General features: G+C 41.9%; 1 protein-coding gene across 4 annotated transcripts in view; it reads right to left on the bottom strand.

Annotated features, from left to right (window-relative positions):
• nebl (nebulette) overlaps positions 1 to 15616 on the bottom strand; it is a 117007-nt gene extending 101391 nt beyond the window's left edge. For all 4 annotated transcript variants that reach the window (XM_066724596.1, XM_066724587.1, XM_066724601.1 and 1 more), the window contains exons 1-2: positions 15335 to 15616; positions 12003 to 12097 (exon numbers count right to left, since the gene is read on the bottom strand). In XM_066724596.1, the coding sequence (XP_066580693.1) occupies positions 12003 to 12097; positions 15335 to 15403 (164 nt within the window). In that variant the 5' untranslated portion in view covers positions 15404 to 15616. The remainder of the gene's footprint in view (positions 1 to 12002; positions 12098 to 15334) is intronic.
• Positions 15617 to 16312: the final 696 nt, after the last annotated feature.

A 16312-nucleotide genomic window follows, 5' to 3' on the forward strand; every position in this document is an offset into this window, starting at 1 on the left:
TGTCTCCCAGAGCTGCAACCACTGTATAGATCATTGCTTTTCTTGCCTACATCCCACTTTGCCCAAAGGCCATTTTCCACTACAGACCCAGAGAACTGTAGTTTATTTCCAGTTGTCATCAGACAACTGTCATCCACAGTGACATCCCAGATCAGCCATGTTCTGCTTCCTGCTGGCGTCAGCCTCGCATTCAGGAAATCAGACTTAGTCCAGACTGCACAATTCAGTTTCCCTGTGTCTGTGCACCTCCAGCACTCTCTCTTTCCACTATCATGGTCTGCGTGTTGTTCATGTGCAGATCTCTGTGATTTACCTACTTCTACTGTATAGCACTTAACTTCCCAACTTAAACCACCGGACTGCACTCTCAGATGGCTGAAAGCCACTCACGCAGGGATGCAAAGGACTGCACAGTGAGCACCACATGCAGAAATGTTCTGCACTGAAGGAACAAAGTGAATTTTGTAAAGGCTGCATAGGTTCTAAAACATCAAGCATCGTGGCGTGGGAAACGATGTGATGGAAAATCGCAATGGTACAAGCTCCAGTTCCTTTAGCGATCAGACTTCACTAAGAGCACTGTGTCACAGTGAATGCGCTATACTGTTGGAGAAAGACATGATTGCCTGTAGACTGCATTTTCTTTTATGCGGAGCCTCTCAGATGATTGGGTTCTGTGAAATCAACACTGTCAGTAAAAGAGTACTGTGTGAAATATGATATGATCATGTAACTTTAGCTATCCCCATAGTTAAGTAGCTTTGCTAGTTACTTCTTTCAAACAGTACCACTGGCCTTCAGACAAGGATGTAGGCCTATACACTCACCTAAAGGATTATTAGGAACACCATACTAATACTGTGTTTGACCCCCTTTCGCCTTCAGAACTGCCTTAATTCTACGTGGCATTGATTCAACAAGGTGCTGAAAGCATTCTTTAGAAATGTTGGCCCATATTGATAGGATAGCATCTTGCAGTTGATGGAGATTTGTGGGATGCACATCCAGGGCACCAAGCTCCCGTTCCACTACATCCCAAAGATGCTCTATTGGGTTGAGATCTGGTGACTGTGGGGGCCAGTTTAGTACAGTGAACTCACTGTCATGTTCAAGAAACCAATTTGAAATGATTCGACCTTTGTGACATGGTGCATTATCCTGCTGGAAGTAGCCATCAGAGGATGGGTACATGGTGGTCATAAAGGGATGGACATGGTCAGAAACAATGCTCAGGTAGGCCGTGGCATTTAAACAATGCCCAATTGGCACTAAGGGGCCTAAAGTGTGCCAAGAAAACATCCCCCACACCATTACACCACCACCACCAGCCTGCACAGTGGTAACAAGGCATGATGGATCCATGTTCTCATTCTGTTCACGCCAAATTCTGACTCTACCATCTGAATGTCTCAACAGAAATCGAGACTCATCAGACCAGGCAACATTTTTCCAGTCTTCAACTGTCCAATTTTGGTGAGCTTGTGCAAATTGTAGCCTCTTTTTCCTATTTGTAGTGGAGATGAGTGGTACCCGGTGGGGTCTTCTGCTGTTGTAGCCCATCCGCCTCAAGGTTGTACGTGTTGTGGCTTCACAAATGCTTTGCTGCATACCTCGGTTGTAACGAGTGGTTATTTCAGTCAAAGTTGCTCTTCTATCAGCTTGAATCAGTCGGCCCATTCTCCTCTGACCTCTAGCATCAACAAGGCATTTTCGCCCACAGGACTGCCGCATACTGGATGTTTTTCCCTTTTCACACCATTCTTTGTAAACCCTAGAAATGGTTGTGTGTGAAAATCCCAGTAACTGAGCAGATTGTGAAATACTCAGACCGGCCCGTCTAGCACCAACAACCATGCCACGCTAAAAATTGCTTAAATCACCTTTTTTTCCCATTCAGACATTCAGTTTGGAGTTCAGAAGATTGTCTTGACCAGGACCACACCCCTAAATGCATTGAAGCAACTGCCATGTGATTGGTTGAATAGATAATTGGATTAATGAAAAATTGAACTGGTGTTCCTAATAAACCTTTAGGTGAGTGTATAACGCTACCATTGCCTAGCTGTTTAATATGCTTTTGTTGGTTATAAATGGCAGGGTCTTGTGCAAAGTGCATTGATAAAGCAGAAAATGTGAGCCCATGTTGGAAAGCACCCTGGTGAAAAGATAAAGTAAAAATGCAAAAATCGACACACATTTACTGGGTTCAAATTTTATTATCTACAGATGGTTCAGCTCGCGTGTGTTGTATACTAATCTTCCCAAGAAAAAAAAAGCCTTTTGCACCTTAAAATGAATTCCTGTCAATTCAATTAAGAAGGATGAAGCAGCCAAATTAATCCTTGCCAATAAACCTGAACATCTACAATTATTTGCTTCTTCCCTTCAGAGCAAAACTGACTCCTCTACAGTGAGACCAAAGGCATTCACTTGGACTATGGCTTAAGGCCTATGCAAAAATGTCAACGTTACATGCAATTTATATATAAAATCAGCACTGCACCAATTAAATGGCATTCGCTCAGTAAAGCACATTCCAACAAAACTACATTTCACAACCTGACATAGATGCACAGTCAAAAGCTATTCACACAATCCAAAATACTTGCTCAGGTGCATCCGACTTGGCTTCTGCTACAGCACTCCTAATCCCTCCTTGCTGGAAATGGGAAGCTGTTTCTAATAAGCCCATGACCTCTGGCTATCATTTGATAAGGACATATTTCTCAATACATCACTGTTTTTAGGTTTCCAGCTGACATGTCAGGGTTTCTCTTCTCTGCACGACTAAAGGAGGCATACCTGATAGTAACTAATCTTTTCCACCTCTCTTATAGACTTTGCTCTTGGCTTTCCAAAACAATTCAAACCCTTGGCAACAGAGAACACAAGATGTTGAGGCCTGTAGTATGACCATCTGCTTGTGAATGCATCATCGTTCTCTTCGGTGATGACCTGATGTTCCAGCTACTCCCACCTGTGATCTCTGCCATTGCACGATTCACCTTATTGGTAGGACTTGGGAGTTCATGGAATCCTCTTGGCTTGCAAATATACTCCCTGGCTGTTTCTCATCATTTATATAACAATGAAGTGGAAAATGGACAGTTTGTTTCTGTGGTCTACTTGAAGTATGTCATTAGGTGCATATTTTTGTCCATGCATATGATCCTTCACTGCAAAGCATTTTGTAAAAAAAACCATACTGAATTGTATAATACTGGTGTAAGAACATCATTTTGACCTTTATTAACACTATTTATGCAAAAACTGCTCTCTGACTATATCAATCTGAAAGCAACACTCTACTATTGTATTAGATTAGAAAATGTAGCCTACATCAGATGTTTAAAAGATTAACATACATGCAACCTCTCCATAATCTGTTAATCCCTATTAGGCTTTTAAAGTCTGTGTCTCTGCTATAGTAGCCTCTCTTTCACACTAATGCACATCTGTAGTGGTAACTGATACAGCCAGTGCTTCACAGTAAGTCAGTATGGCTTCATCTCATCTCAGTAATGTGACATTGACAGGGACTTTACTATAGCCAACTTTTTCATTATGACTGTGATAAAAGCACAACATTTACAGCCACTCATCACATGCTTGCCTGCATCTCTTAAGCAGCCACAAATATAACAGAGAAGAAAATCTACATCCATTTGAAATAAGGTTAACAGAACTCATTTTCTTTTTCCTTTGTATTTCTGTACATTTGCATTTTCAAATGTATCAAAGACCAGAAATGTGGCAAGCTGTTGACAAGATTGTTGCAATAATCATTAAAATATATTTTTACTCTATAAAAGACTTTAAGAATCTAAAAATGTATTTTGGTGGCAATCTATGAATCATTAAAAGAATAAGGCTATATGGTATTAAGGCACACAAACCTGTTACATGTATGTTTTCTAACATTTGAGTCATTTACTGTGTATTAAGGTTTAAGTATTCATTCAGGAGAAGTCAACACAATATCAGTGTTTTATCTCACACCATCTTCCAGTTCATTGCTGCTACAGGTTTCTACAAGACCTTAATAGTATGCAAATTATGCAGGGTGGTGGTGATAGTGAATGGTTCAAAGTTCATTTTAGCACAGAAGCCAAAGGGGAAAAAATACATTTGTATTCCCTTGCATTTTCTTTTCATTCAGAGAACATATTTTAACATTTGAACTATTAAGCCTATCGCATTGCATAACTAAAAATGCCCCTAGAAGAAACATCTGGCACAGTAGAAAGAGAATCAACCTAAACAAATGTAAAGACTTTTTGATTGACTGCAGTTATAAATACGGCATAAATGTTGACACAATCCTGTCTTCTACTATCTAAGTCCTTCCTCATTACTTAAGCAGCCTTACCTGTTTATGCATCATTTCATAAAAAATGCTCAAAATAGCCAGAGAAAACATACAAGATTTTTCTGCTCGAGTGCAAAGACTCATTATATAAAACCTCGATATTCTTATAAAACTCTCCATCGTCTTAAAATTCTAGACTGCTCACATACTGGGTTTAAGAAGGAGAGTACATTTTAAGAACAGCAGATAATATCACGTGATTTTATCTGATTTATTCTATCAGATTCCTTAAGAATTTTTAAATTGCTGCACTCAAAGTATGGACTTCTCTCTCTCATACCTGACACAGAACAGGAATGCCAAACAGATTATGGCTTTAACACCTTGATTTGATTGCCAATAGGATTTTAGTAAATTAACACAAGTGCTGTCACACGTTCCAACATTAGGCTATATGATGAGAGCTCAGACTTGCCTGATCAGGAGAAAATCGATAATACAAATTGGCACAAGATGTGAATGAAGTCTCTGCTTAACTCTACATGAACTTTCAAATCCCATCACTGAAGAGAACTCCATGCACATCAAACTATTTTTCTGCCCATCCTTTCACACCAAAAATAACAACACAAAGTATTCACGTACTTATTAAAGACAAGCTGTAGGCACTGACACAACACATTGATATTTGGGTTATTTATAAGTCTATTCTGATTTCTGATTAATTGTTCAGTACTAATACAGATATAGATGGGCTGCCTCACAGACTGTAGACTGTAGACCTACATAAAAAAGAGCAAAACATTTTAAAAACATACCTGCTACAGTGTAAATGAGAAAAGAAAAGCTCAAATTTCAATGAATCGCATGTGTGACCTGCATTGCTTCAGCACTAGCCCTGTCCACTTATTCATAAAGTGGCCTAAGAATAACGACTTAATGTTAAAACATGTACTAGGTCTACATTCTTCTTCTTGGATGTTTCAGGGTTTTCAAATACATAACCCAGCTGTTTTCTTGAGGGTAATCTTTTCATGTTTTCCTCTTAAATACTGATGCCTTCTTAAATTACTAAAACAACATGTCAGCATTTATCAGGGGAGTCCCTACATGACCCATAGTGAAGAGGCAAGAATATTAAAATGCAGCCTGATAGGACATTGACTACATATACATATAAGAATCAAGTGCTTGGTAATCACCACTCCTTAGACATAAACATAAGCAGTCGCCTGGCTGCGTTAGCGAAGGCTTTCATAATGAGTACCCCACTCGCTCTTTTGCTTGCGTTGGCAGAAAAGGGCAATCTGCTCTCTTGCATTCTTCAAATGTCTAAATGTTAGCTCTAAAACCCTCCCCTCTTTAATCAGCCTTTTTGAGAACATAAACAGTTTAAGAGTAGTGCATGTCTCCTTGATTCACATAGTCAGATCTGCCCCCCCACCCCACCAGGGCTTCTCATCAGTTCGCTGGACACCAAAACCACTTCAAGGTTAAGGAACCGAGCGGAGGAGTAAGACGCGCCATCTGTTATTTCCACTTTCCACCTGGACTCATGTCCTGTTGTATTTGCTCTGCAATTCTCTACCCATGCACACCAACTCTTCTGCGGAAAAAATAGCTTTCTAAAAGCTGTTTGCCAGGGAAGCACAGCCACTAACAAAAAAATATTAAGTACTGCTTTCAACAGTGCATGTGTTGGGCTTCTGCAACAAAAGCAAAAATCTTTAAGGGCTGGTTTCACAGACCTAGATTAGCATTAGTCTTGGACTACCCAGTGTTATTTTAGGTAGAGTAGTCCAAGACTGGTGATAATCAAGGTCTGTTAAACCGGCTGTAAGTGAATGACAGTAAGTGCTGATAAGTAGGTCTTTTACATCAGAAAACACCATCTATACATTTCTGAATGTCCAAAAAAAAAAAAAAGAACATTTATGTCATGCACAGACACAACTGGTGGCAATCTCCCCGTGGGTGTGTAGGTTTTTGCCAGCTGCTCCGTTTTCCACCCACAGCCCACAGACAGGCTGCTGAGGCTGATTGGCTATTCTATACTGCCCGCAGTCGTGTGGTTGTGGGTGGGTATTGATGTGTGTGTGGTGTACGCATATGTACACCACACACATAGCCTGGCGTCCCCAGGGTGTCCCCTGCCTTGTGCCCCCTGCCCGCTGGTATAGGCTCCAGCTCATGGTCACCCTGCACTGAATGAAGCGGTTCTGGAGGATGAAGATGGATCTGATCATGTATTGCCCATGTGCAAACTGACCACAACTGGGTCTGCTCAGCACTGCTGCCGCCTCTGTGCTAGTGCCCAGTGCTTTTAAAAAAAGATCTGCACGACTGCATCAGAGGTCTAACTGACTTGTCGAGTCAGGAAACCCATTTTCCGAGCCCATTTTCCGATTCATTTGCTTGTCTGTAACGCAGCAAATCACTTGAATCGCAGTTCCATCGAATATCACTGAGCAGCACGATGAAGGATTGTCCGGCCTTAGTAGCATTTAATAGAAGGTTATATGGGTTTGCAAGTGACACAGCTCCCTGTACACAGAATCAGCCGAAGGGCAGGCTGGAGATACACGCTCGGGAAATAACCCATTCACACAACTGAAGGAGGACTCTCCACAGTGCAATTTGCACCTCTGAAAATCTGAAAGTACAGACTTAGCAAAAGGGAAACAAAGGCAGGGACACAAGTGTTTATTCAATTCAATGTAGTTTTGTCAAATTAGCTGGAATTTAATTAGACTGAGCACTGGAGGCCATTTGGCACCCTAACAAAAAACACTGAATGCTTAATTATAGAAAAATAATAAATACACACACACACACGTATTTTCTGTTCAGTTTAAATGTTTTTAATAATCATAGTTTGGTCTATTTTTTATTTTTATTTCTTAATTATTCACTTAAGAATGTTACTGTTCCCAAATGACTCATGTTTACCATTTGTTTGCCCACATTACCCACTATAATGATAACCTATATCTGGAAAATAATTCACTCCATTTAATGGGGGACCCTGAGCAGCTCAACTGCCTAACAAGCCCCTGCTCAGAGCTCAGGTTGAGCCCCTTAATCCAGAACATCACCGGGTTAATTGTGGAGTGATGCTGGTTTGATTCTGGCATGTCTGCTGGGTGTCTACTAGGCCAACATATTGCCAACTGTGTCTGGGATACTGCAGCTGTGCTTCCGGGAGCTGCCTGTGCTCGAAATGTGCCAATAAACTTGCCTGGCGTCTTTGCTTAAATTGTGCTTACATCTTCAACACAAAGGGCAGCGCGTGTCGGAAACTAAGTGGCACTGAGATCCCAAGTGGCTGAACACAACAGAAGAGCCGTCTCTTCACTGGGATCCACAGATTTGTATTTAACGCCATGCTGAATTAAGTGGCATGTATTGCAAATCTGCATTAATGCTTAATCAGAGTGCTGTGTAAAGAGGCGTCTTGACAAGGATATTTATTTTGTATGTAAGCGTTTCTGGTTAGCCTTATATATAATTAACTATGCTGTAGTCCTTAGGTATCTTCAAGTACAAATAGAATAGACTTTTGCACTAAATTTTACAAACAGAAGCGCCTAATGAAAACAGATTAACCTGTAATACAGGGCTGTCTTATTTTCTTTCCCTCGCTGGTAGTGAAATAAACTGCGGGCCTGAGTGCGCCGCACAGCAATGTGGGGAGTATGCTTGAAGAAGAGCTCATGTCTTCATTACTGGAGAAATGTCCTGGGGTTTGCCTCTTTATGTTTAATTTACAATCGGCAGTTGTGAGGAATATGAAAGCAGTGCAGTGCTTTCCACCCAGGATACTGAAGACAAAAAAAAGGAAACAAAAAACAACTGAAGAAATTCTCTGTACGTACTTCACCAAAGATTGAATATCATGGTCACTTGTTTTGAGTGGTTAGGCTCCATTCCATGTTTTCAAAAGGATTGGAGGAGCAAGCCTTATTTGAAAGGCATTTAAAAGACATATCACACTGCTGTGGCACTGAATGACGTCTGGTTTCTATGTTTGCTTTACTTTTACTTTAATTCAGGAATTCTTTGAAAACACATACCTAAGTGTATTACATATCTAAATACACATACATACATACATACATACGATATTAAATCCGTGGAGAAGACAATATTAATAGCACCAAACAAATACAGTACAACCAATCTTTTTGTACAAGATTTGTCTTATTTTGGGCCTGTGAAATCTAAAGTCTGTGGCTGTGGTTTTCAGAAACTATGAACACTCTCACAGCTTTTAAATGCCGTCCAGGATGATAAAAAAACATGATTGTTGTTCAGGGCTGAGGACACTAGACCCACTCCAGCACTCTCCTCTCTGAGTGAACTGCCCAATGGGTTATCTTAGAAAACATGAGAGATCGCAATGTAAAACAGAAGACAGTCCTGCATGCAATATTCACAAAATATCCATTGAAAACAAGTGGAGGGAACCTGACAAAAATTCACTTAACAGAGAACTGACAAAGGGGAACACAGCAGATCGCTTTCAATTCCAAAAAAACAAAAGAATAACAAAACACAGACCCCCCCACATTTCCTCAGATCTCACAAATAGAACTGATGGCCAGTTTGCTTTTCAAACTTTCACTGTAAAATGAGGTAGCAGAGTTAAAGAGATGACCACACTCCACAAATGCTATGCGAGCCACTGGTTGACTCTTTCAGCAATGCTCTGATGCTTTAATAAAGCTAGAGTACAAGACTAAAGCATCATGTTTGGAAGCACACACCCATTATAGAAAAGGAGCCTTCATATATAACAGTGGAGTAGTCGCCGACCAAAGCTACACAGTGACCAAGATCGTCTCTTTATATTTCTCCATGTAAACTGACAAAGCTGTCCTAATGAATTTCACATCCTACCCTGAGTGCTTTAATGGAACTATAGGGTATGGTACACAAGGCTGTTAATAGTGTAATTGTACAGGAAATCACTAATAATAGAAGGCTACAGAAAATGCATTACCTTGTTTCAGTATCAGGCATCAGATCCTAAAAGGGAATTGTTTTGGTCCCTCACGGGTTGTTAAGATTCCTCTAAATTAACAACAGAGACGCGTGAGGCGCAGGGTGTAATAATGACTTGCTAATGGAGAGTCGAGGCTTTACATTAGTGCTTGTTAAATGCCAAAGATGTAAATCTCAGAGAAGAGGCCCAAATGTATGAACCTTAGGTTTCTTGCAAGACTAGAGGAATGACCTTGACTTTATCATATGTAATAATTAATCAAGCCGGATAGAGAGTTCTTTGTAACAGTGCAACTTCTGCATTCATGCCTTCATGGTCAGCACATTTTTCAAAAACTTTTCATTGTTATACTGTAAAATCTCTCTTGAGATCACCTGAACGAAAGCTCTATATAAGGATATTGAGGGGGAAAAAATGCAATTAGTTTGTCTCTTATTGGATATTCATAATTGATAGTTAGAATTATAGTTTGTGCTGCTCATGTAGTGAATGAAATACTTTAGTGTGAGAATACTCTGTAAAGGAGCATGGTATAAGATTAAATTAAATGGGATCCCTGTTAGACGCAGCAGTTAGTTGAATTCATGTTTTTATTTCTTCCATGCAGGAGATGCAAAATGCAAACAATTCCCGAACTAACCTAGCAAACTAAATGTTGTCACTTATTTGGATTACTGCAACAGATTACATAAATATTGGCCTGTAACAGAGTGCTCTCTGTAGTCTCTAGAACATTAGCATGTCAACTGAACTGTGATTGCAACTGTTAATGACTTCGATGACCTGAAAAAGCTGCCTCTCAAAAAAAAAAATTGGCCTTTACTCATCTGCATTGCAGGAGCCAACTGGGTTTTCTAAAAAGCATGTCTTAGGAATTCCATGAATACTAGTAATGTGCCTGGCTTCGGATACACATAGGAACCCATTTTACTGTACGACTGAGCACAAGCGCCGTTTCTTAATTTCTGCCCATCATGTGCATGTGAATATAGTGACTCTGATTCCACTTGTTACAGATTCCTTTTATATACAGGGACAATTGTGGTATAATTATGCAGTTTTCAGATCCTGAAGAGTAACTGCTGCTCACGGAGATGAACAGTAATTGCACAGAATGCCCAATAATATCACAAGGAAAACTGGAAAACTACCAAAAAGCAGCATTATCTAAACCCAGATACACGTTCTTCTCAGAGGTACATTATTTGCAAGGTTCTTATGCATTGCTCATAAAGACTTGAGCAAATGCCAAATACCAGAGCTCCACAGAAAGACATTTTGAACATAAATATTCCACTCAGGAAGCACGTTTTAATGTTTCATAAAACCTCATGCGATGCTGTTGCTTCACACTATCAGCACCTGTGCCACTTGGCTCCAGTCCAGAATTTGGGTGTAGAACAGAAGAACGATGCAGATTTAGCCAAATGTAACAGGAATGCAATTTGGTGTAAAATACTGTCCTCAGTTATACAGAGACACATTTAACAATACATTTCTGGGTGCATTAAGATTGGGATACTTTCCATAAGCAATCGGGTGCATTTAATATATGAGAGTTAAAACAAAACACATTCAATCATTGTTGAGGAAGAAACACAAATGCACGGAAGGGGCCACATCAGACAAATCCTTTTAATATTTTTTAATATCATTTAAGATCGGCATTGGCCCCGCAGAACCACCGGGGCCGGGGTTTAAGGCTCAAGGGCAGAGCAGACACTGTTTCCATATCCTTTGAACAATCTACTTCACTCCACTGGCTCCATTCAACCCATAAGCAGCATCTGCAAGAGGGCTAACCTGCCCCTGTCTGCCCCCGGTACAGTCTTGCAGTTCCCAGTTAGCTCCAGGTCACAGAGACTGGGATAATCTGTGGCCTATGAGCTGCTCAGGCTTGTGCAGGACTCGAACCTTTATAATTGGCTTCAGGTCATTCAGTCAGTAAAGCTGCGTAATCACAGCCCCCCACCCCCGCCCCTCTGAGCACAATCCCTCTCCAAGCTTACATAGCAGGCAAATGCAGAAAGTAAAGTAGTAAAGTCATTCACAAGAGCTGCCATAGGACAGGGATCTCCAAGCTTTCCTGGCTGGGGGCTCCCCTTGTATAAATTGTCAGTCTGAACATGATAGTAAAGTTAAATATATAACCATTATAATTCAAAAGAAAAATGGTCACTGTTTGAGATTATTACTCTGTCAAAGTCACTGATCCTGTGAAAAGGGAAAAGTTTCAGGGAACTACCTGGACTGCTGTGGAGAAGCCCCAGGGGCCCACAGCGCCCTGGTTGAAGTCCACTCCCTCTAGGCCGTTGAGAGGGATTAGTTATCATTAAACAGAGACAGAGTCTGTAAGCAGTTCTGATAGGTTTGTCCAGAGTCCTATTCTGTGCATGACCTTGGCAGTACTTCCTGACAGCACCAAATAAGATGGTAGATTTCAACACAGATGCCCTGACCTTCAGACCTCTCTCCACAACACACCTTTTCTAATCCCACAATACTCACAGCGTAACCTCCAGTATCACTACTAATAAGTTAATCAGGAACAACAAGGCGGGGAGGAACAACTTTCTGTTTAGCAGTTTCTGCGCACATGACAAAGACACTTCAACAGCACGGCCTCGATATCTCAGCAGCTCAAGAGCCAGACATTAATTTTTTAGGGGGGAAAAATTAAATACTTACGCATTGCAATAGGGCTTCTTCTCATATCCTTTGTAATTCTTCATGTTTAGGGTCATTTTGCACACCTCACAGTGAAAACATCCTTTGTGCCAGTACTGTAGGAAGAGACGAAGGGAACAGAATGAGCTACTTTCCTCAATCAAACAGCTTCCCTGATTGGATAAAACACATGACATTGCTGAACAATCACAGCATTTTCAATAATTATCAGTCAATCTTCAGAAAGAACTGTTCCCATTAAAAACAAAGTATTTTTATTTTATTTTGTCAAGAAAAGTATCTGTATTGTATGACCCCACCCCACCCCAGTTATGCTCAGTGCATACCATTACCTAATCACATTTATTCTCACTGGCTTCTTCCTTGTTCTGGTCTCTCCTTCACCCCGGCTGAGTGCATCATTGTATCATTGTATTTGTGTTTTCCTGTATAGCAGTGACACTTCGGCACTCAGCCAAGCATGAACACTGTTGAACGACACGACTGAGCACCAGCCAGATCCAGCATCCGGAGCCTGAAAACTCTCCAGCAAAACTGAATCACGGAATACGTTCGGCAAGGGATCTGAGAAAACTTAACACAAGGCCATTCTCTGCCCGCTAAACCAGCATTAGACACATTTGGCATTGTTTATGCTTGATATTTTATAACCTTTGTTCTCCTGAGCGTCAGTAATTGAGTGTTTTGCCGCTGTTAAATTGTTGCACTGGAGGACTGTGATGCGAGAACAGGGATGGATTTGTGGAAGCTAAGTCCATGTGTTTTTCACTTGAGCAACTGTGTCAGCTCAATTGACCTGCAAGTGACTGTACATTTTAATACTTTGCAAAGACCTTACATGCATTCCAGATCACAGTACATCTATTATTTGCAGAATTTGCCTCCTGCAGAAGGAATCCTCAGAAACAGAATTGGAGCTTTATTCATTTATTGTTTTATTGATTTTATGAGCATTGCCATGACAACTCCACCATGAAAAGTGAACACAGTTCCAGATTGATATGAAAAAAATAAACATTCAAATATGAACAGTATTTTGATGTTGCCGTTTTCCATTTTTACAAGACATCATTAAACCAATGAGGAAAAAACTACCCCCTTCCTGCATAGATTATGAAAAAACGGCATGCATTACAAAATTATTATAATAACTGAACACAAAACACAATAATGTAAACCCAAAACAGAACAATACTTTAAATATACTGTTGTTCAGAAAAAGAAAAATGAATGGAGCACAAAAAAGATACACAGTAGTCTCTATTACCTTAAACAAAACAATGAAAACTTGTTCTGCCTCCTGGGAATTGTTTCCTCATTAATTTGATGCAAACAGCTTGACTGTGTTTGCAACTCTCCTGTCTTCCTAACAGACACAGATCCCCTCACATCCAGCTTGAATGTCCCCAGAGGCCCAGAGGTATGTGCACAGTGACCAGCATTTCTGTCCCTTGTCTTTTAAAGAGAAACCCTGCTGCTGACATGGCTGCATGTCTGTGTCTATCGGCAGTGAATCAGCATCTAATGCACCTCTGGGGACTAAGAATTGCTACATTAAGTAAGACATCCTTGTCCTTGTGGTGCACTGAAATTCCCTTCAATCAATTGCAGAAATCATACTCTTCCCAGTACGTAACTAAGGCCCTGCCTCGCTGCAACTCACAGTACTTGATATTGACTGATTGTATTGAGTTGTTCTTCTGTGACAAACCAGGTTCTTATATTGGATGCCCCCTGCATCCCCAATTCTAGACTCACAGGTCCACAGGCCTTTGCCTCCTCTTGCAAAACTGTATGCACTTGGTTTTGTGTTGTTTTTACCTGAGCAGAGCCAGGCAGACTTGCTGGGCAACTGCACCACCAGCTCACAAAAGCCTCACGTTGGTCAAGGCCCCCGTTACTACACAATGAGTTGCTGGGATCGGACTTAAGAGCCACTTAGCTAGACATTACTGTGTAATTGTGGGTCTGAAAGCGTCTTGTTGTACCAGAGCATCTGAATACTGCAGGCTGGGGCAAAGGCTCTGCAAGACTCCTGTTTAACTGGCAGTTTGAGCTCTGTGTGGGCTGAGGGAGGCTGCGTCCCCCATCAGATGTTTCAATCAGGGCTTCCATTCGGGAAATAGGAGCCCACAGAAGTGCAGCCTGGTAGGATTCTGTGGGAGGGTTTCTCCACTAAATGAAAACTTGTTAATTGATTGTGTGGGTTTGATCTCTCTGTGCAACTGCCTGAGCGGTAAGCCGGGAGCCGAGCCGAGGAGCCAGGATGCGGCTGCACTTGCAAAAGAACAGGAAAGCAGATGGTTAAAAAAAAAAGTCTGGTATCGCCCAGAGCACTGTAAAATGGGGAACAGAGGCAGATCCTACAACTTCTCTATGTATCTTTCAATTAGCAACTTGTTCAATTAAGTAATTAAGATCTGGGGTGGACTGCATCCCAGAGGACACCCTGGGGACTGGAGATGCCCATCCCTGAAACCGAGCCTCAAAATATTCAATCTCCAGATCCAGTCTTTAATATTCAGGTGCTTTTCCTATCTGGTTAAATATTTACTTGTCTGGCACCTTCTTTTGCTTGCTTGTCAATGCTGAGACGCAGGGACCGTTTCTTGCCCTGGCTTTCTGTCTAATATCGAAGTGCATGCCACAGCTCCTTTAAAACATTAATAATGCAAACCCCTTTATTACATAAGACTTAATGAGGGGCTGTGGAGGTGCATGCCAACGCGCACTGGAGCGCAGAGCACAACCTGGCTACGTGACTGCTGTTGTTAGGCGCATCACCCGGGCACGCAAAGTCAGAGAACCTGCTTGACGTCTTTGCTGTCAGGCGGCCAGGTGTGAAAGACGCCGTTTTGCAAGCAGGGAAACATCACAATCGTAAGCAAATGAGGACTGCCGAGCACAGTCGTACAATGCACCACCATCACGGTCACAGCAAACTCAGTCAAATTTGACACCGCGCACTGTGTAAGGTAATAGGTTTGTTTTGCGTTGTTTCTTTCGCAAGGCGCTGCATAGAGGTACATTTGTAACAAGGGAAAGGCCATGTTTAAGATAGAAAGCGTTTTTTTTTTTGTTATCTCAGTGCAGGCAGTGTTTACAATATAAGCACGCACATGACAGAGCTGTTTGCGGTGCAATATGCTACGAACAGGTGAAACTGCGAGTGTGCAAGAAGTGTCAGACCCGCTCAGTCCTACACTACACGCATGCATGCACGACCGTCACCTCTGCCTAAAGAAGTTGTGACATTTCTACAACAGTGCAGCAAACAAAACCGCACGCACAATAATAATAACAATGCAATACAAAGTCCCGCTCCGGGTTACCTTGTCCAGGCAGTTGACTTTCTCGGTGGGGTACACGATCTTCCCGCAGCGCGCGCACGGGGGGTTCATGCTGGGCGGTTTGGCTGACCAGCTGCACGAGGATCACGCACGTCCCAGGGTACAGCCCCGCAGTTTTCCCGGTGGGTCCCGCAGTTGCAGTGCTGCCCGTCAGTGCAGGCATAGACGCAGGGATGCCTTGAACAAGCCCGAGGAGCTGCGTGCGTGTGTGCGACCGGCGATCCGCATCCACTGCGCGCTGCGTCCCATCCGCGCCCCCGCGCCGCGCCCCCGCCATCACCTGGCCCGGGCGCGCGCGACCCGCAGGCCCGGGGGCGCGCACGGAGCAGGCCGCGCTGTCCGGACGGATGGGGGTGTGTGGTGCGCGATTACAGCCTTATTCTTTGACAAGTGGTTTGACGGTATGCATATGGGTTGTTACTGCACTACTCGGGATGGGTATCGGTTTTTGGAGTGCCAGGGAGTTTGCATTCCAACTACATCCAGGCGCAGTACCCTCCTTGGATCCGCTTGAAACAGCAATAGTTAAAATGATGTTTTTTCCTACTCCTAGGAAAGTAAAAGAATATTAATACAAAAAAGAGCTATCCTTTAAAATAATCCATAAATATTATCCTGCCAATTTTTGTGATAACATTTAAAAAGGATATAAATATAAAGTAGCCTGTGTGATTTGTACCCTGTTTTGCCCTTATTCTGGCATTACACTTATTCCAGGAAACTATGGCAAGACATACATTCAGGTAACAAAAATGTCCACTATAATTACACTATGGGAGGAGTAGAACTAGATGAAGTAATGCATGAGAAAGACCTAGGAGTTTATGTGGACTCCTCACTTTCTCCATCCAAACAATGTGGGGAAGCAATAAAAAAGGCAAACACAATGTTAGGGTATATTGTCAAAAGTGTAGAATTGAGAACAAGGGCAGTGATGTTCAGACTGTACAATGCACTAGG

This window comes from Amia ocellicauda, chromosome 2, assembly GCF_036373705.1.
Source record: "Amia ocellicauda isolate fAmiCal2 chromosome 2, fAmiCal2.hap1, whole genome shotgun sequence".
Lineage (NCBI taxonomy): Eukaryota > Metazoa > Chordata > Actinopteri > Amiiformes > Amiidae > Amia > Amia ocellicauda.